The sequence below is a fragment of the Colletotrichum gloeosporioides genome (genome assembly GCF_011800055.1).
Source record: "Colletotrichum gloeosporioides strain Lc1 chromosome Unknown consensus_17, whole genome shotgun sequence".
Taxonomy (NCBI): Eukaryota; Fungi; Ascomycota; class Sordariomycetes; order Glomerellales; family Glomerellaceae; genus Colletotrichum; species Colletotrichum gloeosporioides.
The window spans coordinates 2,577,109-2,599,693 of NW_025544662.1; the positions used below are offsets into that span (position 1 = coordinate 2,577,109).

A 22,585-nucleotide genomic window follows, 5' to 3' on the forward strand; every position below is an offset into this window, starting at 1 on the left:
GGGAGAAGAAGAATGAGGGAGTCTTCTAAGCTCAGTGAAGATTGACTTTAAAGATTATTCCCATAAATTAGCCCCAGCGAAACGCTCCCCCCTTTCTGCGGGTGACTCGCGCCTTCTCGAAGCGTTTTCCCGTTCCACTTGTGGCTTGATATCTGGAACCGTCTCTCCTTACCCTTGTGTTAGTGCGACATCCAGGTAGTACAAACCTTGTTCAAATTAATTTCTGACAGGGCGGTTTTCTTTCTCTGGTTTTCTTTCTCTGGTTTTCTTTCTCTGGTTTTCTTTCTCTTTACTCAATGCCATTTCACTCGCTCTGCCAGAACCTCTGCCTGCTCTTTCTATCAACACCATGAAGTTTGTCCCGAAGCTTCCGGGCGGGCGCTGCGACCCATTCGCTTTCCTATCCCTTCTTTTCGGCAAAAGAGATTCAAAGGAAAAAGAAAGCAGTTTCAGCGTGCTTCAAACCCGGCCCGCCAATTACCGCCAATCGACTCAGATGATCGCCCTAGATCGACAGATCCCTTGGGAGATCAGCTTCGACCGCAACCTAAAGAATAGCCAAATACTCCGGCTCCCAGACGAGCTTCTTCTTCAGATAATAGAAACTGTAGAGATCGACGATCTCTACATGTTACGTCAAGTATCATTCACATTTTGGCGTATATACCAGGATAGGACGTTTAAGAAGCTTCACCGACTCAACCGCAAACGGTGGCAAGTTCAATACGGAGATCCCGGGTTTGAAAAAGATGAAAAGACCGTTTTGAGAGCCAAACGCTGGGCGTTCTGCGACAAGTGTCTCGAAAAACGGAAAACGCCCAGCTTCAAGTCAGACAAATCCAATTTCAGCAACATGAAGGACTTGTACTGCTCTACCTGCAAGACTAATCATACCAGGATGGTTTTTACTCATTCGCAGCGGGAAGAGCCTCCAGAAACCCGTCGGTGCATTCTTTCAGACGCTGATCTACGACTTTGTCGTCATCTCACAGTTTCCGCATCCTCTATCTGGGAAGAGGTGGCCAACCCGGGCGACAAGGGCAACGATACGATGCCTGGCGACTTTGGCTATCCTCTAGAGCGTTGTGGCAAGTGCAAGGCTTTAGCTTTAGCCCTCGCAGAAGGCCTCGATTACCATTCATATGGTGCTATTCAACCACCGACGCTATCTCTAGAAAGGCGTCCGGGCATCGGAGAACGGGCGTTCCGGGTATGTTACGCTTGGCGCCTGCCGCTTTTCTCGATGCCCAAAGCCGGCGTGATCACAGTGCCCTTTCTCCGCCAGAAGCTCGATGAATTCGAACAAGCCTTTGGTAAAATATTTTGTGCTCACTCCAATCCTCACAATGACCAGATTCTACGAGCACTAGACCCAACGTACTGTCATTGCTTGGGAGGGGACAATCGCGTTGGGAATCTGGTGCCGTTCGATAGAGAGGGATGGGGAGGTCGGAACTGCGACAGTCTCGCCAGGTCAGAAGAAAACGACTTCATTCCCTCTAGGTTCTTACAGCATACTATCGCGTGTAGGGGTTGTAACAACATCTATCATCTCGATAGAACGGACAATCAAATATTTATCTCACGGCTTCACTCCAAGATCATCGAACTCAAGGACGGCAAGAGAATATGGCGCGAGTCATTCGTTACAATGATGGATGCTGTGTTAGACGAAATGAAGTCAGACAACGAAACTAAACATTTGTTCTGGTGTGAAAGTACTGGCTGTAGAAACGGTAAAGACTGGATTGAGTTTTCTAAGGGCTTTGTCTGAATGTTGATTACCAAAAGAGTGTGTTAAGGGTTTCCCATGCCAAAATCATAACAACGTCCAATTCGCTAGCTCAGACTCTTCATCTGTGTCAATTTGACGCCCTTCCTCGAGTTCGGATTGAAGGACTGGTACAAACAACTGCTGCCAGTTGAACAACTAGGCATTTGATCAGTACAAGAGAAGAACAGTGATGAAGGAGTGTGGGTTACCTAAACGTGACTGCAAAAGACGCATCAGTTGTGTGCCAACGATACCGCCATGTCCTTGTGAACCTGAAGAGAAGTTTCCAGGTCTCCCAGCTTCTTCGAAAACTCGTCTCTTTTCTCGTCCAAACGGCTACCAAGGTTGGCGGTGTTCTTGTTCACCCGGTGCTCCAGCTTGATCATGTTGTCGTCGACTCGCTTCTCTAGGTCGGCGTCGTTGTCGCCTACCAGCTTCTTCAGTTCGACGGCCTTGTCAGCCACGAGCTTCTTCAGTTCGGTAGCTTTGTCAGTCACGAGCTTCTCGAGTTTGATTGCCTTGTTAGCCACCAGCTCCTCCAGTTCAGTGGCCTTATCGGCCACCAGCTTGTCCAGCCGAGTGATGTCATTACCAAGGTTAGTGCCAAGATCAGTAGTATCCTTTGTTGTCTTTTCGAGGTCAGTGTTGAGGTTAGCGACCCGAGTTTTCAGGCATTGCATGGGGTTGTCCAACGCTGTTGCCGATATGAAAGGCTCGACGTTCGCTCTGCCGGAAATAGCCTTTTCGACGACACTCAGTCTGTCTTTAAGCTGAGTGGCCGCCTCCCAGCCGGTGATCCATAAGACGAGAGAAGCAAGGCGCCAGCCGCAGATTCGCCAGTCCAGCGAGATGATTCTGTCCTTAAAAAAGTTCAGAACTCCGATGATGAGGGTGATAATCGATGCTGCGGCGGTCAACTTTGTCGGTGCGGTCCAGGGGTTGGACGGCTTCGCGGCATCCTCATGGGCTTTGACGAGACGCTGTAGAAGAGCGGTCCAGATGAGTTCGATGTCCCTTTCGCTAGGGTCCTCCTGGGCCTTGACGATGCGGTCAAGGATTTTGACCAAGATGGCGTTAATGTCGTTCTGGTTAGAACCCTCGACAGAACGCTTCGTAGGATGAGTGGTGGTGTGGTTGGCAAACCTCTCCTGGGCGATGACCAGTAGAGTAAGGAGGTCTTTGATGATCTTGTCATCGTACTTGTTGTGACCATTGTCGTCGTCCTGGGAGGTCATGGAACGATTGGCAAGAGTAGGCGTCGGCTGCACCATTCCAGGAAGCTGATCGACCCAACTAGTGAAGAAATAGCTATTGTAGAAAGCCTCCAGAAATTCACTGTCCACGCTACACTGACTATCCCTGCAAACGACTGAGTTTAGTGTATGTGGCTTCAAACAGCTTGTCGCTGGGCCATGTAATTTTACGTACTCGGGATTGAGGGATTCCCAAGGATGACATTCCCGAGAGTCTGGGTCGGATGTACCTGGACCAGGTGTGTGCGTATTCTGCGCGTCACACTTGACACCTTCGATGAGGGAGATGGCGGCGAAAGCCAAAGGGAGCACAGAAGTCAGCCTCATAGCTGCGTTGTGGTTGTAGTGGATAAACAGGGAGAATATCCAGAATCGAGTGACGATGATGAGAGAAGAGAACGAACGACGACGGCGGCGAGGGCGTTCCTGACTTTTACCCTCCATCGTCGCTTGTCTGTCTGCCCTGGACGAAGAGGGAAACTGCTCGACTGGGTCTTCAGCGGGAAGCTGCTTCGCGAACCAGAAAGACGGAGCCAGTGGATGGCATCGCGCATGCATGGTGCCATGAAAGATCGCCTAATCGACGCCGCCATCCTTGGTGTCGTTGCCGTCATTCATCGATCTTGGTATGTTTGAAAGAAAGCGTTGGGTATTCAGTGTATGGCCGTTGAAGATGATGGCAGGAGAGAAGCTCGGAGCTGCGTCAAAGGCAAGGTTGCGTCAAGCAAGGCTCAAGCAAGGCAGCAAAGTGGGCTTTCAGTTGGAAATCAGAAGTTGGAAGGAGCTGTGGTCGTCTCTTGTTTCCATGGTCGCCATCGTCGGTCGTTGTTGCCATTCGTCCCCGTCGTCGTTGTCGTCGTCCGCCACCGTTGTCCGCCGTTTGTTCCTGCCAAGCCGCAAAACCAGGTGCGGACAGTGGCTCCTGCGTCGTGGCCGACCGAGACTTTGAGGTCTGCAGCCAGCAAAGAACAGCTGCGCAGATGTCTGCAGGCTTTTGATAGGTTGTGGATGGAATAATCAAGGGAAAGTGACGGGAAGAGCGGACGCTAGATGCAAAGCTCTTTCGGATTATGCTCCTCAAGTTGCAGCCAACGACGGGAGAGGACTAGCATCCAGCCAACCGGAACGACTTCAGCTCTGCTATTGGCTTTGGCTAAAGTGCCGATGGAGTCGATTTTCTCTCTTGATTGGACTGAGTGTCAAAAGACGCCGGGAAGCGGACTCACTGATGGTATATGCATGTCAACATCTGCCCGTCCAACTGCCAACGAATCCAAAACGACCGCTGCCCCCCCCTCAGCTGGCGGTATATGCAGGCCACCAGCTACCCGCAAAGTCGTTTGCGATGGAGACGTGGCCGCTTTGGATACCAAATCGGCTGCCCCTTCACTTCTACGTTTGGCGACATCTGTCCTGGTCAGTCCTTGCGTCTGTAGTGGTACCAGCCTGGAGTTATGCTGGGGGATTGGCGGTGACCACGGAACGTGCGATGTCAAACGGTGGCGGAGACGTGGAACAGATTTCGTGCGGTCTGGAAGCCGCATGCTCGAGGTGTTCTTACACACTGGAGATGTCGAGAACACACCCTATGGTATCCAAGAGCTGAAAAGATTGGCGATGTCGCGGCTTGCTTCACCTGGCAAAGCCCACCAAATAACCTTGAGACCAGCGGGAAGAATGCTGGAGACAAGTCTCACCTACATCGAGTCCAAAACTCCTATCGCGGTCTGGCACGGAGTAGTCGTTGAATCCCCCATTGCTGATTGGAGCATGCATAGCTTATCCTACATAAAGTGCCATCGGGCAAACACAAAAGTTATGAGTACCAACACCATAGCCGCCGCCCTGCCTCCATCTGTGGTGCTTTAACTACATGTACTACTTGGAAATTAATTGAAATTGCCCGACGAGTGGCTTGAATTTGGCTGATAGAAGTTGTTGCCATTCGCAACTCGACTTTTGACGGTAGCCCCTGAGTCTGGGGGCTTGTCCACTAAAATATCAGGGATTTCGTCGACTGACTAAAGCTTAAAGTCAACTTCAGCACATGTCCTCGACTATCAAAGCAACCGGATCGAAAGCACAGAAGAAATTCAATGTCGGTCGCACATCATTCACTCTCAAAGTGTGACAAGTCAGAACGAAGGTGACGACGTTCGTTCGGGAACTCTGAAGGGATGAAAATGGGGGACACTGAACGGACAGTGCCCCACTTAGCTGGAGCTTGATTGCTTCCCTCCAATCACATTCATCTGACCATGGGACGACAGGGATCAATGCCCTGGCCAGCTGTGCCTGCCTGCAAGAGACGGGATGAGGTCAGCTTTCGATTCGATGTGGGTACCGGTTGCGTCAAAACGCCAGCAAGTCAATAAGCCGCATCACCAAGTTATCACCTTGCCAGCTTCACGTCCACACTCCCCGCCCGCCTTTACACAGCCAGATTTCTCTGCACTCTGGCCGCAGTCGCGCGACGTCCGTCATTTCGGGAATGACTATTTAATCACAATGTCGAATGCGCTCTCCCTCATAGGCTGGGCCTTCTTGCCCAACGTACGCGAACCATCCCCTCTGCACCCTCGTCTTGAGAATTACATCACTAACCAACCCCAAAGCTAGCAACCTCCTGGGTCCAATCAATCTACTATGGCCTCGCGATTCGCGCCGGCGACCCGAAACCCCAACCCGGCTCCGCGAAATACGCCATCCACCGCCGCCGAATCTACATCCTCGTCGTCTCTGCCTACCTCCTCTACACCCTGATCGAAGCCGACCACACCCTCCGCCGCCAGGGCACGTTCTACACCGACCTCGACGTCGCCGCCTCCGCGCCCGTCCGCATCATCAAGTCCCGCTTCCGCCGCCTCGCCGCCGTCTACCACCCCGACAAGCAGACCGGCGACTCGTCCGCCGCCGCCGCCCGCTTCATGCACCTCAAGACCGCCTCCGAGACCCTCTCCGACCCCAACCGCCGCTTCGCCTACGAGCGCTTCGGCCCCGTCGTCGGCAACTGGCAGAACTGCAAGACCGTCTACGACTTCGTCTCCGCCGGCGTCTTCTCCGGCACCATCCCCCACTACGGCATCGCCGCCGCCGCCACCTACGGCCTCGGCCTGCTGGGCTACCTCGACTGGGGCCGCTACTGGCGCTGGGTCGTCCTCCTGACCTTCTTCGTCGCCGAGCTCATCGTCGTCACCCGCCCCGAGATGCCACCCTACCTCGCCATGGCCAACACCGCGCTGAGCACCATCCTGCGCCGCCCGCCGTACCTGCAGTTCCAGCTCGTGTCGCTCGCGCGCCAGGCGGCCGTCACGATGTACATTGCCTTCAGCCAGATCGGGCCGCTGCTGAACCCGCAGGGCCAGGCGGCGCAGCGCGCTGCCGAGGGATCGGCGGCTGCTGTCGACGAGGGCTTGCAGAGGCTTGAGAACTTGGTTCGCGGGCTGGACGGCGAGGCGAACCGCTTGTTGGACATGGAGATGACGCCGTTCATGGGCGACAAGGAGGCTCTGAGCAGTGTGCGCGCCAAGGTGAAGGATTGGCTTGTGCAGAACACGATTCGGGCGGATCCGATGGTTAGAGACGCGATGGGCAACTCGTTCCGCAAGAGGAGAGTTGATGCGCCTGCTGGCGCGAAGGGTAACCGAACGTGAGACGACGTCTAGACTTTGCCTTCTTCATACGTGTACACCATGGTTTTCATAGACGACATACAAATACCACATCTTTTTGTGTCCTTTCAATTGCCAACCTATCCCGCACTGCTGTGAAAAGCAGCCGTGGCCACTTTGAAGTGGCAGGTCTAAAAATAAACAAGCTTATTGTCGAGATCTCTCAGATTCAAGATGTGGCGTCTGTGGCTGAAGACTGTGGCGCACATCCAAAAACCCTTCATCCACAATGCCCCTCCCCCGCCAACCATCACGAAGTGACCGGGATCGGAGTGAGATACTCACCTCCTCTATCTCTCAGTTCCTTCATTTTCAGAATCAGAGACACTCTTGAAATACCAACTCACAATGGCAGCTGCTACATCATGGCACCTTCTGCCCCCAGACCTCATCGAGCACCAAATCGGCCAGATCGATCTCTTAATGGCCATGTACCCAACCGAAGATGAAGTGACCCTCGACAAGGACTCATTTAACCTCCTGGGCACCCTCAAAGCAGACCTCGAAAACGGCTCATCAAACTCATCCTCACTAAGGAAGACACCGCCCAGCGTAACACTACTCCTCAACCTATCCATCCCCGACTCCGATGACAAGACCCTCCCCCTGGACATCACAGTCCCCTTCTCACACACAGAGCCCTCCACCCCAGAGGACCCTCCACACATCAAAGTCCGCATCCAGCAGCCCCCCTGGCTCTCCCGCGCCGCCACCACAACCCTCAACGCCCTCATCCCCGAGGACGAAGACCTTTTCAGCACAATCGAGGCCATCGCCGCCTCAACCTCCGCACACCTCTCACAAGCCGCCGAAGAAGCAGCAGCAGCAGCCACGCCTTCAGACCCCCTTGCGTCGGGGGGAGGACCCCTGGTGCGCGTGTGGTTCTACTTCCCCTCCATCTCAACGCGCTCCAAGCGCGACGACTTCATCATCCACGCCCCGCGGTACCGCCTCACGGGCTTCCTCTACGCGGGGAAACCGGGCCTGCTGTGCCTCGAGGGCCCCTCGCAGAATGTGGATGATTACATGCGCTTCATCAAGACCGAGTCGTGGGGGGATATACCCGCGCACCACAAGAAGGTCAGCGAGCGGCATAGAGAAGTTGGTGAGGGCGTGGAGCGGGTGTTTGCGGACATGACGGAGATCACGGACTCGGTGGGGGAGAGGAGGGGGCAGAGGGCGAATCGGGGGGACATGAAGGCTGTGGAGGGGTGGCTTGTGGAGAGGGGGCTGGGGGATGCGTTCGCGAAGGTGTTGATGTGATGCGGGTTTTGGTTGACTGATGTCGGAAAAAGGATAAGAAGCAGAAGGGGGGCCGGATTTGGGACCAAGGCTTCCGGGGATGAACGCCATCTGTGATCAGCTACATGGCTGTGCGAGGCATGTTCACTGCCATTCTTGCATACCCAGGACACGACCAAACACATCAATCCATTTTACAAATCTATACCCAACGTCTCCAGAGACGTCCAGTCTAAACTCCTTTATCCCTCACAAAACCCCCTTCACACAAGGAACTCGCTCCCACATCATAACCTCTGCCTCCCCCTCGTCTCAATCGGAATCGCACACATCCCCACAAACGCCGCCAAAATCAGCGCACCACTCAAATAAATCGGCGTCGTCGTCCCGTCGCCCGGCATATTCGCCGCCAGCACCGGCGCCATCAGCCCCATCGCCCTATTCAAAAAGCTCGCCACCCCGGTCCCCGCCCCGCGCACCGGCGCGGGAAAGATCTCGGGCGTGAACGCGTACAGCACGCCGTACATGATATTCTGCGAGAAGCTCTCCACGCAACTGAAGAACAGCTGGCTCGCGGGCGACGTGCCGAACTTGACGAACATGAAGAGGAACACCGCGGACACGAACGTCGAGCATGCGAGGGTCCCCCGCCGCCCAAGCCAGGGCGACTTTTGGTCGACGAGGTACGCCGCCAGCAGGCTGCCCGGCACGCCGACCGCGGACGTGATGGCGTAGGTGCGGTACGTCGCCGGCGTGATGGGCGTCGCGCCCGCGTCGGGGCTGCCCTCGGGCGGCGCGGCGCCGCCGTGGGAGAGGTACTGCGGGAGGAAGGCGTTGAAGAGAGGGTAGCCCATGCCGATGGTCGCCCAGACGAACCACACGATCGCGGTCGCGAGGCCGAGCGTGCGGGTTTTGAAGAGCGGGCGCAGGCGGTCTGCGGAGAAGGACTTCATCTTGTCCTTGAGCACGCCGGCGGTCCTCCCGCGTCGCGAGGCGGTTGTCCCGTCATCGTCGTCGGTGGCGACGCCTTCCACCACGGCGTCGAGGATTTCTTCCGTGAGCCACGTCTTCGCGCCGTTGCGGTACGCGATACCGTGCACCACGGCCACGGCCTCCGCCTGGCGCCCCTTGGAGAGCAGGAACTTGGGCGACTCAAACAGCCGGAACGCGAAGAAGCGCACCACGAACATGATGAACGTGACCAGCCCGATGGTCAGCACGAAGCGCCGCCAGCCCTGGTCGGCCGGCCAGTTCACAATAAAATACCACGCCGCCAGCGACGAGCTCAGCTGGCCGACGGGCCACCACACGGACAGCAGGGTGAGCAGCGAGCTGGACGCGTCGGGGAGGAACTCGAGGAAGAGGGCGCCGTCGACGGGGAGGTTGCCGCCGACGCCGAAGCCGAGGGACGCGAAGAGGAAGCAGACCCAGCCCCAGGAGGGCGCGAAGGCGAGCAGGATGCCGAAGACGCCGGTGATGAGGAGCGTCATGTTGAAGGCGATGCGGCGGCCGAGGACGTCGGAGCCGATGCCCCAGACGAAGGAGCCGAAGCACAGGCCGAGAAAGATGGAGGAGGTGGTGTAGCGGACGGTCTTTTCGGAGATGGCGAACTCGGCGGAGAGGGAGGGGAGGGTTAGGGAGACGCCCTGGTGGCTGTCAGTTGAGGGGAGGGTTGAGGGGGAGGGTGGTGAAGACTCACGTGCATCCATAAGCTGGCAACATGGTTAGTGAAGTTCATGATGAACGAGAGGGTTGAGATGGACTTACTTATCCGCAAACCATCCAAAGCCGCATAGGATGAAGAGTTGCCAATTATACCTCCCCATCCCGATATCCTGAATCGCCTTGTTGACAAGCTTGGATTTCACTGCCCCCTCCCATTAACCATCTCATCAAGCTTCATCCATCACGCAGATAACTCACATTCATACTCCGTCCACATCCCCCTCCCGCCCCTCCGAACCTCCTTCCTCAGCCCTTCAATCGTATATTCCGCCGCGCTCATCTCCAACATCCCCGTGCTCTCCCCCTGGTCCTTGCCATCCTCATCGTCGCCGTCGTCATCCTCATGCCCGGGGCGTTCCTCAAACTCGCAGCGACCTATACGCGCCGAGTGGCTGTGCAGATGCGCCTCCTCGAGAGGCACCACGACGCCGAGGTAGTCGTGTACGGACTCGGGCTGATCGGAGAGCAGGCGGCGTACAAACGTGCGCAGGAGCGCCATGCTTCTTGAATCCCTGATGCTGCACCAGCAGCTCCTCGGTGTATCGGCGAAAGGTAATAGTAACGTAATACGCGTCGCCCACGTGACTGTCGCAGATATAGCCTCAATATCCTCGTGAAAATAGCAAGCCGATGATGCCGTCCTCAGCTGTCGTGTCGTCGCGTTGGCGTCTCACTCCCGGCTCTTACTCAGCAAATAACAACGTACGTAATCCTTCAAAAGTCCCAGTTGCCATCTACATCTTTCCCATCTTAGGACACGTATAAAAGAGACCTCAAGAACCACGGAAAGATGAAAGAACCGATGAAAAGTGAAGATAAAAGGGACGGTGAGATGAAAGAGACGTGATGTGTAGTGTACCTAACCCCCATGCTCACTCCCTCGTAGTTCGAGGACACCTGACTAAAAGAAACGACCACGCCGCGCATTAGCGCTCCTTAGGTAATCTAGGGGGGTGCCAGGTCATCCCGCAGCGCGCAGCGGAAAATGCATCGCGCCACCTCAGGGGACATGGAGGACGAAAATAGCGTTGCAGACGTGCTGTAACCTCCGCCTAACACATCGTCACCCAGTGATCGAGACGATCAGTTAGTGGCGCTACGGAACGTCCGGGGCAGCTTGTGAAACATCCCCAGGGCCTGCAGCGGTCACGGGCCGAGGGCAGCTGCGCGTGCAGCGTGGGGTAGGATCCTTGTCATCTGCACCCCAAATGTCCTCCTGGTGGTTTTGGTGGATTGGAATCATAATTGCAATTCTACCGAGTACTCTCTCTTTGAGGCCATCATGATGCTAGTTCATTACAAAAGCCGCCATAATCCACAACGCCCCGAGTAAACCCATAGAAACAGTGCTAGGCCATGGAAACGCCATCTCCCAATCTAAGTGTACTTTGACTCTAACCCAGAGCTTAAAGCAGCTCTCCGTCTCCCTCGTCAGCGCCCTCCTCTTCGTCTTCCCAGTCGTCCATCACCGCTGCCCGTCTCTCGGCCTCCCGCTGTACTTCAGCAAGACCTGAGAGCTCCGCGACGTAGTCCTTCTCCTGCAGCGCCCTCTTTACGAAGCCCCAGCCGTCCTTTCTGTAGGCGTCCAGAATTGGAGGGCCACAAGCACTGCAGCAGGGGTATGACTGGCCGCGGATCACTTTGGTGCTGAAGTTGTGCACGTAGCCGCGTACTGTGTGAGGGACCAAGCCGAGGGCATGGTCAACAGGGTCATTCTCGGCATCATGCGTATGAGGCGCCTTGGCATGATGCTTGAGAGGGTGTTGAAGAAGACTCGCGAAGAGCTCCACGACTGCTGCTGACGCCATAGGGGCAACACCTGGCCGAGTAACTGTGCACTGCTGGTCGAGTGTCTGGTCCTTCTGCGACTAGAAGGGGTTAGCAGGAGTCGCAACTTGTCTTTTCAACCCCGGATACTCACATCAGCGGGTGCAACTACATCATTGCAGAAGTAGCAGCCCAACGTCGCACGCTCCTTATCATCCGGCTGGATATTCTCCGGCTCAGCTCCGTGCCTCATGACTACGTAGGAATCGAATCCGAGCGCGGCATTCAATACAATCTTGCCGGCAGCTTTGCCTATGACGCTAGGAAGCCATCTCGACTCACGGCTGTCCATCAGGAGGAAGATAGCATCGTGGTCGTCAATGAGCTTCTTCAGCTTGTCGAAGTCGCCCCTGGTCTTCGTCTCGTCTGTGAAGGGGTGGCCAACCATCGGAACAGATAACACATGTCCCTCGCTGTCAACGCCGGGATAAATCTCCTTCAGCGCTTTTGCTGCGCGAACGGCCTTGGGCTGTCCGCCTTCTAAACAATCCTCAAAGTTGAAGAGAGGTTGGCGTACAGGGTTTGAGTACGAGACACGGCCATAGTCGACGAAGGTGATTTTCCGCACGCCCCATCCCATCAGATTCCGCGACACGTAACTTCCCAATGTGCCAGCCCCCAGAAGCAGACACTTGGTGTTCTTGATTGCATCCAAGTCCAGGTTGGGTGAAATGCGCCACTTCATGAGCTTGAGGTTCAGATCCACAGATTGATCTGCCAGCCTCGTTGGATCCATGTACTCGCCGAGGTTTGCGACTCTGGCTCGTAGCTTTCCTTCCGCGTCTCTTTCCCAGCCCGTGACCTTGGGCATTTCGGCTACTGCAAGCGGTTCGACGGGATCCATCTCCAGGGGCAGGATGATGCTTCTGGCAGCGTGTCTGCTGGCCCTGATGTCTCGGTAGCACAGGATTTGCACCTTGGTCAGCTTGAAGCGTTGACGGACGAGCCAAAGCAGGTTGCGAAGAGGCCATGACGGGTTCTCGGGGTACGTTGACGGGTCTACGAACGCAACGTAACGATCCTCCTCAGCGACGTCGTCGAAGAAGCCGTTTTCAAAGTCGCCGAGGTTTGCCACCTCCCAGACATAGCCAAAGGTATCATTCAGGTCATGCAAGTCGCTGTTAGCGTCCTTGTCTAGGTCGCTGACATCTGTGCCACGGGCCTTCTTAGCAAGGAAGAAGCCGTTCTGCCTCTTGTCGCGGTTCGCTGCCCAGGTACCTACGCGGTCGACGAGTGCCGTGCTCTCCTTGGGATCGAGGCGGCCGATCGGACCTGTCCGCTTCCACTGGGGGTCTGAGTGGAGGGCGGGGAATGCGAACCAGTATGTAAATCGGTACTTCTTCAGGTCCGCGTAGGAGAGGATCGCAAACGAGGACAGAAGCGAGGGGACGGAATAAATCGTGCCATCGTTTATGGCGTCCCAGATCTAGCGCTAGTTAGTACGCAGCATGCAAACCAGACAATCATGGACTCACATGGCGAGCTGCGAGCTTCAGCATCGCTTGCTTGTCCGTGTTTTTGAAGTCCTCGATGGTGTTGACGTTCTTGATCCAACCCTCGCCGCGGACGTGCTCGTCGTTGGGCCTGCTCTCCTCATCAGTCCTGTGAGGGTCAACATGAGGGCAGCGCGAGCCCAAAAGCTAGTCTTGCTTACTGGTCGGCTGTGAGGGCGTTGCCGAGGATTGACATCCTGCAGCTTTGGGCCGGGTCGACGGGCAGTGGGGTATACTGGCCCAGAACCCGACGCGCAGAATCGTCCAGTTTGTCATGTTCGAGCTTGGAAGAGAACAGGGCGGCGTAGAAGGGGAGCTCGATCTCGGAAGAGAAGGGGGCGTATTGGATTGCAGCCATCTTGGGCTTTTCGAAAGGTTATGCGCGATGCGCCTGGCGGGGTTCCGGTCGGAATACGCGGGTTCGAATGCGCAGCGGACGATCGTATACTCTGGGTATGTTGTTGGACGAGGGAAAAGAGGACGACGACGGACGACGAAGGACGAAGAAGGACGAAGGTAAGGTAGTGACAAACGGAAGCAGCAACCGTTGTGGCACGGAATGACTCAAATGGTGGAAGGCGCGATGCGACGGAAGAGGTAGGTCGCTCTGGCGAATCGCTGTCGAATCCGACCGGACAAAAAGGTACGCTCGCTTAGCTGGAATATGGGAAATCAGTCATCTGCACCAGAAACAGAGCACGCCTTCTTTTTTCGGATCACGGGAGCAGCAGAAGTTGAGAACCTGGAAGAGTGAGGCAGAGCAAGATGATGTCTGACAGGCAGGAGGTAGGGTTAGGTAGGGAGGGTAAGGGTAGCTTCCCCTCCAACGCCCAGGCTGCGACGACGGACCTGCCCAGCTGGACAAAGGTGGGGGAGCTCAGAGCCACGGGGTGCGCATTATTGTGTCATGCCCGCAGCTGGACCTAGGAAAGTGGCCCCTGCGTTTTGTGTCCCGCCGGCTAAACGTCGGAAACGGAAAGAGGCGCGGGGTAATCTATGCCGACCCAAGTGGGAAAGCGCTTTACGCGACTCAAGGGGAGAAGCGCGTTGGCGGGAATTGGCTTCGCGACGTGGACCGCCTTTCCATTGGACACTTGTTGCCGGGTTGTTGCAGAGCTTGCACATGCATTAGCAGCCCTGCGAAGCCCACAGTCGCAACTCATGTTCGACCGTTTGCAACTGTACCTTGCCGTCGATTCCATTTTTAAAACCTAATATTGCTGTGCTGTGCCGAACCAGACAGTTGGCAAGATGCTCATCGGAATCTGCGGTGGTAAGTCGACACTCGTCTTTCAACTCACCCCCGGTCTCGTTTGAGATGCGCAACCTCAACTATTCCATGGACAAAATTTCCTGACTTCTCCGCAGGGATTTGCTCCGGCAAGAAGACGGTGGCGCAGTACCTTGTCGAGCACCATGATTTCAAGCTGCTCCGCCTCGACACTCCCGGCGGAGAACCTCAACCTGAGGAAAAGAAGACTCGCGATGACCGATTTGTGACGCCGGCGCGCTATGAGACGCCCGCATCGTATGAAGCTCCCTATGAGCCACCTCACAGGAGAGAAGATACACCACGTAACAGCACTCCCCGCAATGGAACCCCCCGCAATGAGAACGCCTATACCGACTCCCGCGCACCCATTTTTGGCTTCTCGCCTGAGCCCGAACCGTGGGGTGAGCCTGAGCCTGCTCACTCAATTGCTGACACCAACGAGTTCATGGAGGCGCGGCGCAACCAGTCCAACAACAACAAGAAAAAGAAGAACAAGATCAACAAGGACGCCATCTGCTACAACTGCAGACAAAGAGGTCACTGGAAACAAGACTGCCCTCACCCCAACCAGGAAAACGCTCTCACCATCAACACCGTCAATGGCATCCCCGTAGGAGACCACTCCGAAACGCCCTCTCTCAACGCCGCCGCCCCTTCCTTCTCAATGAACCCGAGCAGCACCAACATCAACACCAGCAACAGCAACAGCAACAACTCATCCAACGATAACGAGCTTAACTTTTCCTCCGCTGAGTCCCTCCTGGAATACGTCACCACCCGCTGGCAATCCCGCTTTGTCATGACCGACGTCCACAACGAAGCCATCCTCGACCAGCTCGCCAAGCGCCCCTTCTTCATGCTCGTCTCCGTTGACGCCCCCCTGACCGTCCGCCACGCCCGCTTCCGCTCCGCAGTCAACCCCCACTGCACCCTTGAGTCCTTCGCCCTCGCCTCAGACACCCACTTATACGACGCCAATGACGGCCTCCAGCCCCTCATCTCCCGCGCCACCGTCCGCCTCCTGAACACGTCCTCCTCGCTCGCCCACCTCTACGCCACCCTCGGCAAGATCAACCTCGCGGACCCCGTACGCTTGCGCCCCACGTGGGACGCCTACTTCATGTCCCTCGCGACGTTGGCCTCCCTCCGCTCCAACTGCATGAAGCGCCGCGTCGGCGCCGTGCTCGTCGGCAACGAGAAGCGCGTCATCTCGACGGGCTACAACGGCACGGCGCGCGGTCTGCAGAACTGCTCCGACGGCGGCTGCTCCCGCTGCAACTCGGGCAACTCCTCCGGTGTCGGGCTGGCGACGTGCCTGTGTCTCCACGCCGAGGAGAACGCTCTTCTTGAAGCCGGACGGGAGCGCATCCGCAAGGGCTCGGTGCTGTACTGCGATACCTGCCCCTGCCTCACCTGCAGCATAAAGATCTGCCAGGTCGGTATCGAGGAGGTTGTGTACGCTCACGGGTACAGCATGGATGACCAGACGGCGGCGGTGTTCAGGCAGGCGGGTGTCAAGTTGAGGCAATACATCCCGGTGAGTCTTGACTGGACCTTATGAATGTGTGAAATCGTACTGACGAAGGCACAGCCTGCGAACGGATTGATTCACTTGGAGAATCTGGATAAGATGAAGTACATGAGCATGCAGTAAGCTAAGTACCCGCGGATTATATATGGATTTGGTACATAGCGGGGCCAGAGAGAACCCTGATGGGCCTCGTCTGAGTCGACAGAGTTTAACAAGATTACCCGCCTTCTGAAGTTTGGCGGCACCAAATCACCAAGAAGAAATATTCATCCTTTCAAGTTGTTCCTTTCAGGACCTACAACCGGAAAGTTTGATTCGGTAAAAGCAGCTAGCACAGTTGTGCCTACTCAATTTACTTTGCCTCTCACTCCATGATCTTGTTCAACTAGCTCAGTGATATGCCCTCAGTGTATTGAACTACGCATCATTCTTGGGACAACATGAGTTTTTCAGAGACGTCAACGTCGGCATTGTTGAGTCGCGTCCACAAATTAGACCCGACGCTATCGGAGCGGACCGGTGCCGTTAGACCCGCTTTTCCCGATGCAACGCCGCGCGGCACGGGCCGATGCATCGAAAATTCGCCACGAGACTTCACATCCCAAGCCACATGTAATGAGCAAGATTCAAGCCGACGATATCAGGCGGGCATCTCGTGACGTTTCAATTGTGGCTACAATACCAGCCCGTTGCTTCATGCTTCTGAATTTCAGAGTTCCGACGGACTCTAATCCGACTTCGCCGGAAGCGAGACCGAAGCCTCTTGACTCAAGCACCTCCGGCCACCGTTTCACGGTTTCATCTCAAAGGCCGACTACACACCAAGTCTACAGCTTCGGAAAAACGATGCATAATGAGTTCCGCTGACTAAAGGACATGTATAAGGCTAAGCATACCAACCGCGGCGCCGGTAACGTCATCCGAACTGCGGCTAAAGCTTGTTGTAAAGTCGCCGGTTGTACAGATGGCATGAACCTGACACACCACTGTGACAGGTACGCTCCAATAGTGAGCGTCTATGGTTTCTTCGGGCCCACTACGTCGGTGGTTACAGTCGCATAGGGTTGCCAAGTCTCCGGCTGCTTCACGCTAAAGCGAACGGGAATAGGGCGTTGATAGGCGCGCGTGGGCAAGTTCTACGACGAGGAAAAGATCCGAAACTGGCGTTTCCATTGGTTGATACAGCATTTAGACAATTTGATGTGAACATATAAGACATAATCGCTTCTCCCAATAGCCTTTAAACAAGCTCTTTGCGCATAACTTCTCTCCGGTCTGGTACCCATTTACAACTTTCTACTTTCCGATAGTAACTACAAACCTTTCAAAATGCGTCCCGTCTCGATCCTTACACTTGCCTTCGCCGCTTTCACTGGTACCGAAGCCTTTCGTATCGGTTTCCCCGAACACAGGGGCCTTGTCTTGGTAAGCAAACAACCAACGCGCCACTACGTTGTTCGAAGATGAATATATAATCATCTATGGACGCCGTTGACTTTCTGGGCCGACCATACAGGCGCCTATCTTTGCTCTAGCAGCTCCAGTTATTGCATCTGAGCAGCTGGAGCCGAGACGATGCAAGTCGATTGACCCTGCCGAGTGCCAACAGGACTAGAGGAGGAGGAAAGTCCTCCAAGAAGTATACACCTCTCGGGAGCCTTTTGACAGACATGAATACAGAATTCTCCAAATCATTCCCAGGGCTTTTGATCTCATCGTATCACCATTCGGTGCAGTTTCAGAATGCACCAGTGGCTTTGGAATTCATGTTCCTCGCCGCTTGTGATGTGAACTTCTTAATGTCGATGTCCTCTTAGCGAAGATGTGGAAAGTGTCCAACCTCGCCAGCGGTTGAACGCAAGGAATAGCAACTTGTACCTCAGGCTCTCCCACTGACCAGAGTGCCTCTTTATCTAACTCACGTCGATTCTACCGGGAGTGACGATGCGATGTGCCAGGCAAATCTAGGAGCGACGGTGCAGATCCACAGCCGAGGCACCCTCAAGCGTCTACTCCTGAACAAAGGTAGATTCCTATGGCGCTCGTGATGCTTCGCTTATTTGACCCGACAACAGCCTCCCACCTGCCACGACGTAATCCAGCGTTGGAAGTTATTCATGTATCCTCGAGCTCAATGGCGTCGCAGCATCGATAGAGAGTCCTGCTTCATTTATTGTCCTGAGTTTCTGGATCTTGGCTTTGGGCGAGTAATTTTCTCAAAATTCCTTGGTGTGTTCAGATAGTGACTGATACAAGGCGGATCGCGCCGAGGAGGAGACTGTGTAGGTTCATCGGGTGGTTGAGTGATTGCGTGACCTGAGGGCTATGGTCGTGGTGAAGGTAGATAAGATGAGACGGGAAATCTAAGATTAGTCAGAAGGTGGGCTGAAAAGACCTCAGGGACCAATCTTTGGACCATCGCGTAGACGAAGCGACCAATAATGGACAGAATTTCGAAGATCTGGTTGAAGATTGCCAGGTCCATCAAATAGATAATGGGACTGCATGGTCGCAAACCCTGCGCCACTTCGGATGAGCTTTTCTAGGGTGATACCCAAGTAGGTTGCCAGTCGTGTTTATTGAGAAATGACCGAGGGTACATGTGAACATTCCCTTCGCCTGTCCCGTAGAATACGGCCTCAAATTGAAAACGCCTTTGGAATGATTAGTACTAGATAGGTTTGGGCACGGCATGGGCGATCAAACGATTTATTAATTGCCTCCAGAGCTTTCAACCTGGCCTGGGCCACTAAAGTCTCTGGGCGGTACAGATAGCAGAAGTACTCAGAGGCTCGAGCCCGTACATATCCAAGCACGAAACTTCCAGACAGTATTCTCTTAACCACAAAGCTTCCTACCTATTTCATCAAACGTTGAACTGCAAACACAGCCATATAATGTAAATAAACCCTCCTCCTCCGTCCGGAATGTCCCAGTAACATATTGTCTCATTCGTATTGACGTCAGCGTAACCCCTGAGATCCCGCGAGTCTGTCGTAATGCCAACGGCATAAAGGTCTGTCCGACCGGTATTGGTGACCATTCCATCTTCTATCTTTTCCATGTCCTTTTTCAGCCTTTCGACAAAGGCTTGATTTGTCTCCGCGGCGGTGCGGCATTTGAGCTCGATGCCAATGTGGGATCCTGTGATCCATCGGGACGCTTAATATACACATCGACGATGAATTTTGGGTTTTGTAGAACTTTCTGCTCGCGTTGCAGTGTATACCCGAGGGGAAGATTGGGAGGCGGGCCGTTCAAGGAGAGCACGACCTGCAGCCAGGATTCCCAGCCACCGCGAAGAGCCTTGGCTTGAAGTAGTGTTTGTATGTTCGCTCCGTTGTTCGCCACGAGCCAGTTAGTTATCCAAGTGATTCCATGAAGCGGTGGTTGTCCGGCATTTGGATTTTTCCGTTCAGCTGACATTTGGGCTTTTCAAAGGGTTTTGGTAAGGATATGATATAGCGTGGCTGTGATTGCCTGAATGCGTCCGAGGCCTCAACGTAGAAGTTTCAATGCAAGGTGAAGTACCATGAGATCTGAGTGGAAGATTGTTCAGCCTTTATAACTTGTTGCCAGTCGCATACTTTCCTCGCGAACCCCTCTTCTACATGCTTCCTATTTATCTTCTCTTCTCCTCCACCCCCCTTCTCTTGTGACACTATTGAAGTCACGGTCACTATCGAGGAAATGGCATCCCATAACTCTGTGCCTGAACGCGCTCTAGATGCCACACCCACATCTGAGACGCCGCCTTATCACACACACACACACACACACACACACACACTCACACAGTCTGTGGATTTCGTTTTTTCTTTTCTCCTCCAATTCCATGAAGCTGAGAGCTGACTTTTGGCACCGGTCATTGGCATCTCCGCCATCGTACGATTGTCTCGCAAGGATCTACATGAGGGTCCGTTTCCAGAAGGCTCTCCAAATGTACATGGAATATCTGGAGACAACAAAAATGAATGAGCTATGTGATGAGATATTTGAGCATCTGGAAATAGAGCTTTATTATTGGACATCATCCAGTACTTGAGCGTTTTGACTTTGGCAGAAGCTGATGCTTCTGAACCTCTCTTCAGGCTCAATAATGTAGTGTCATTATAATCCCTCCGGCTTCAGCATCAAGCAAAAATTTGCCAGATTTGGCTTTTCAAAATCGAATGATGTTGTATCACCTTTTTTAAGAATGCCAAGAATTGAAAGCTCTGTAAATTGTGGCTGACTGAATGTGACACCTATGTCGTCCCTTGCTAGAGTAGAGGTGATCAGTGGATTGTGTTGACGTTCAACTTGTAGAATGAGTCAATGAGTCATGACTAACTAAACGATACCGGCCATCGAAGACGGGTCATAGATATGGCAGGAAGAATGCAAAGAGGTTTTGGACCAATTGCTGGTAGTCTCTTGCATACGTTTGGATCATAGAGCCTCGCCACCAAGTGGTTTCACGCGATGGCTTCTACGTCTCTTGTGACCACAAAGCAGTCGCGGTTTATGAATCGTCGCTTTTCCTGAGACATTAGAAGATTGGTATTCAGTGTCGATCATAGAACTTAATAACAGGCCAGATCACCATCGTAATACAAAAAGAATTCAACTTCAACGCCGGAAACGGCGTGACTTGCAATTTTGAAGCTGAAAAGTGCGACAGTGTACAAGCTATTGACATGTAATGAAATGTCTTCAAAGCTGATGGAGCTTTTCTCCGAGTTCTAATGATCAGCACGATGAGGAGTGGCCATCCAGTCTGGTGAGCGCCAAGCTGCCCTTAGCTGTGTGATGAGTGTAGCACAAATGTGCTCGTCACATTCTAAGACTTGGGGCTGAACCTTATTTGGTGACGGTCTGGCGGCAACCCTCCCACACAAGACAGCAAGTCACTCTGTGGCGTTTGTCCTGGTCCACGTTTTCACATAGAGCTGATTATGGGAGCTAAATGCAAAGGTATTGAGGACGTGTGAAACATTCTCAATTCGTCAAGTTCGTTGACAGCTATGATTGGGTAGCTTCAAATTCTCGTTAAAAGTCTGCTTGAAGTCTGGTCGGATGCCTTTACACGTGCATCAACGTAACATGGCTTACTGAATAAAACTGGTTTATCTTCATACGTGGGACATGTCAATCGCGTCTAAGTACGTTTCTTCCCTGGATTTTAACTCGATTAGAACCCTCTTGAAGACAGCATAATCAGAGAGAACTACAGAATATGTAACATGACTTTTCTAGCTGGCGATAGGATAGACTTGCTCCAAGTTCTTTCTCAAGTGCTGATCGATTCGAAACATGTTTTGAATTTATTGTACATCGTGTGCACTCAACCTGCGTGCATATTTTCTGACCGGCGCTCACTCCTGGCTCCATTCAGTCAGCCACCAATGGTTGTCGTGCGAGCGACGATTTGGCATCAGCACCTCACATTGAAGTCATCGAATTTATGTGATCGGAATCCTGAAGTGACAAGTGCTCTTGAAATGCCAGACCACTACACCGGCGCAAGCAAAGCTTGCCCCATGCGGCATATGGCCGCTCAGTGGAGAGTAATGACCTCGGAGCTGCTGAATTGTCGTAGTAGTAGACCACCTTTCAAAATGTATAAGAAGATCCTCTGAGCCCCTGATCTCCAACCAGCTCTAGATAAGTAGGCATCCAGCATCAGATACTTAACAACAACACCAGATCAATACATCACTGTTATCCATTTCAGCACTGAAACATGTGGAAAAACGTCAGGATGGTCAAAACAAAGTTCTGAAGATCAAGATTAATCCGGAAAAGGTTACGCAATTCAACAAACAAGGTTGGAAGCTCTGCTTTGCGTCTGAACTCAAGAGTAACCGCAAGGTCAATTTCAACGTTGTTGCGTCAACTCACGGTGAGCTATTCTACCTAATAGCATTTTGACATAACTCATTAACGAGTAAATCGCAGCCATTTCAACCAATGTCGCGATTCAATGGGTTCACCCTTAATCCATCGCCGCCAGCCAAGATAGTTTCAGCAACGGAGGTGGATAAGCCACGATTACGTCTTGGTTATGTCCTGATTGCTTACAAAGCAACAAAAGTCATCCTCAACGCATCTACGGAAGCCGTCGGGATCGATTTCGAACAGATTTACACTCTTGATTTCACCTGGGTTAACGGAACTATAAACGACGATCCGAGTGCACCCGAGGGAGGCTCCACTTTTCATCAACAATCAGATGCCTCTTCGGAGCGGGGACGTAGACACTGAACGGAGCACAATACAACTGGGACGAACTTATACGTGAGTGACTGATCGGTTTAGCAGTCTCAAATACCAGCTGTTTCAAGGCAAGGACAGGTAGAACGAGTATACTCCCCAGGACTTCAACCACACAATTATGACTAACCGCCTTCGCCAAGTTCTACGTAGAAAATATGCCTCAGGACTCTGTAAATGGGAACAAGAAGACAGGGCACCCACTATACCGAATGTCAGAGCAGGAGGCGAGGGTCGATGACTTGATTTCAAAAAAGACAATTGACAATTGGGCGATGTCTTCGAAATGGGCGGGCTCTGACATTTGAAGGCGAAGAGGCAACTATCAACGCCAGGCCAGAATACTGAGGTGAATGGTGGGTTGACACAGCTCCCTCCATGCCAGAAGCTGAGGCGATCTAGTAGACTAACGAGGCCTCCAGTCTTCCTCCAGTTGTTCCCGCACATATGATAGAATGCTCTTCCTCGCGAGTACGTCCGAGGATATTGACACAGCCTTCTACGATCGCGTCCACGTATCAGTCAAGTGCGGTCATTGATA

The 22,585-nt window shown here is 53.6% G+C and overlaps 6 protein-coding genes across 6 annotated transcripts; 3 read left to right on the plus strand and 3 right to left on the minus strand.

Moving 5' to 3' along the window:
* Positions 1-2,007: 2,007 nt before the first annotated feature.
* Positions 2,008-3,045, minus strand: GCG54_00011591 (uncharacterized protein; the record flags this gene model as incomplete). The annotated part of the gene is made up of 1 exon (XM_045411493.1): positions 2,008-3,045. The coding sequence occupies one exon, from the start codon at positions 3,043-3,045 to the stop codon at positions 2,008-2,010; it is 1,038 nt and encodes a 345-aa protein (XP_045268551.1).
* Positions 3,046-5,535: 2,490 nt separating this feature from the next.
* Positions 5,536-6,680, plus strand: GCG54_00011592 (Chaperone protein DnaJ; the record flags this gene model as incomplete). Its single annotated transcript, XM_045411494.1, has 2 exons — positions 5,536-5,580; positions 5,643-6,680. 2 exons carry the CDS (start codon positions 5,536-5,538, stop codon positions 6,678-6,680), a joined length of 1,083 nt encoding a protein of 360 aa, XP_045268552.1.
* A 366-nt stretch (positions 6,681-7,046) lies between these two features.
* On the plus strand, positions 7,047-7,961 carry GCG54_00011593 (uncharacterized protein; the record flags this gene model as incomplete). Its single annotated transcript, XM_045411495.1, has 1 exon — positions 7,047-7,961. The coding sequence occupies one exon, from the start codon at positions 7,047-7,049 to the stop codon at positions 7,959-7,961; it is 915 nt and encodes a 304-aa protein (XP_045268553.1).
* Positions 7,962-8,227: 266 nt separating this feature from the next.
* GCG54_00011594 (putative MFS-type transporter PB1E7.08c) lies at positions 8,228-10,164 on the minus strand (the record flags this gene model as incomplete). The annotated part of the gene is made up of 4 exons (XM_045411496.1): positions 8,228-9,586; positions 9,640-9,652; positions 9,708-9,807; positions 9,864-10,164. 4 exons carry the CDS (start codon positions 10,162-10,164, stop codon positions 8,228-8,230), a joined length of 1,773 nt encoding a protein of 590 aa, XP_045268554.1.
* Positions 10,165-11,071: 907 nt separating this feature from the next.
* GCG54_00011595 (Ubiquitin-like modifier-activating enzyme atg7) lies at positions 11,072-13,343 on the minus strand (the record flags this gene model as incomplete). Its single annotated transcript, XM_045411497.1, has 4 exons — positions 11,072-11,533; positions 11,587-12,918; positions 12,968-13,094; positions 13,147-13,343. The coding sequence occupies 4 exons, from the start codon at positions 13,341-13,343 to the stop codon at positions 11,072-11,074; spliced, it is 2,118 nt and encodes a 705-aa protein (XP_045268555.1).
* An 893-nt stretch (positions 13,344-14,236) lies between these two features.
* Positions 14,237-15,912, plus strand: GCG54_00011596 (Deoxycytidylate deaminase; the record flags this gene model as incomplete). The annotated part of the gene is made up of 3 exons (XM_045411498.1): positions 14,237-14,258; positions 14,354-15,795; positions 15,850-15,912. 3 exons carry the CDS (start codon positions 14,237-14,239, stop codon positions 15,910-15,912), a joined length of 1,527 nt encoding a protein of 508 aa, XP_045268556.1.
* Between the last annotated feature and the right edge of the window lie 6,673 nt (positions 15,913-22,585).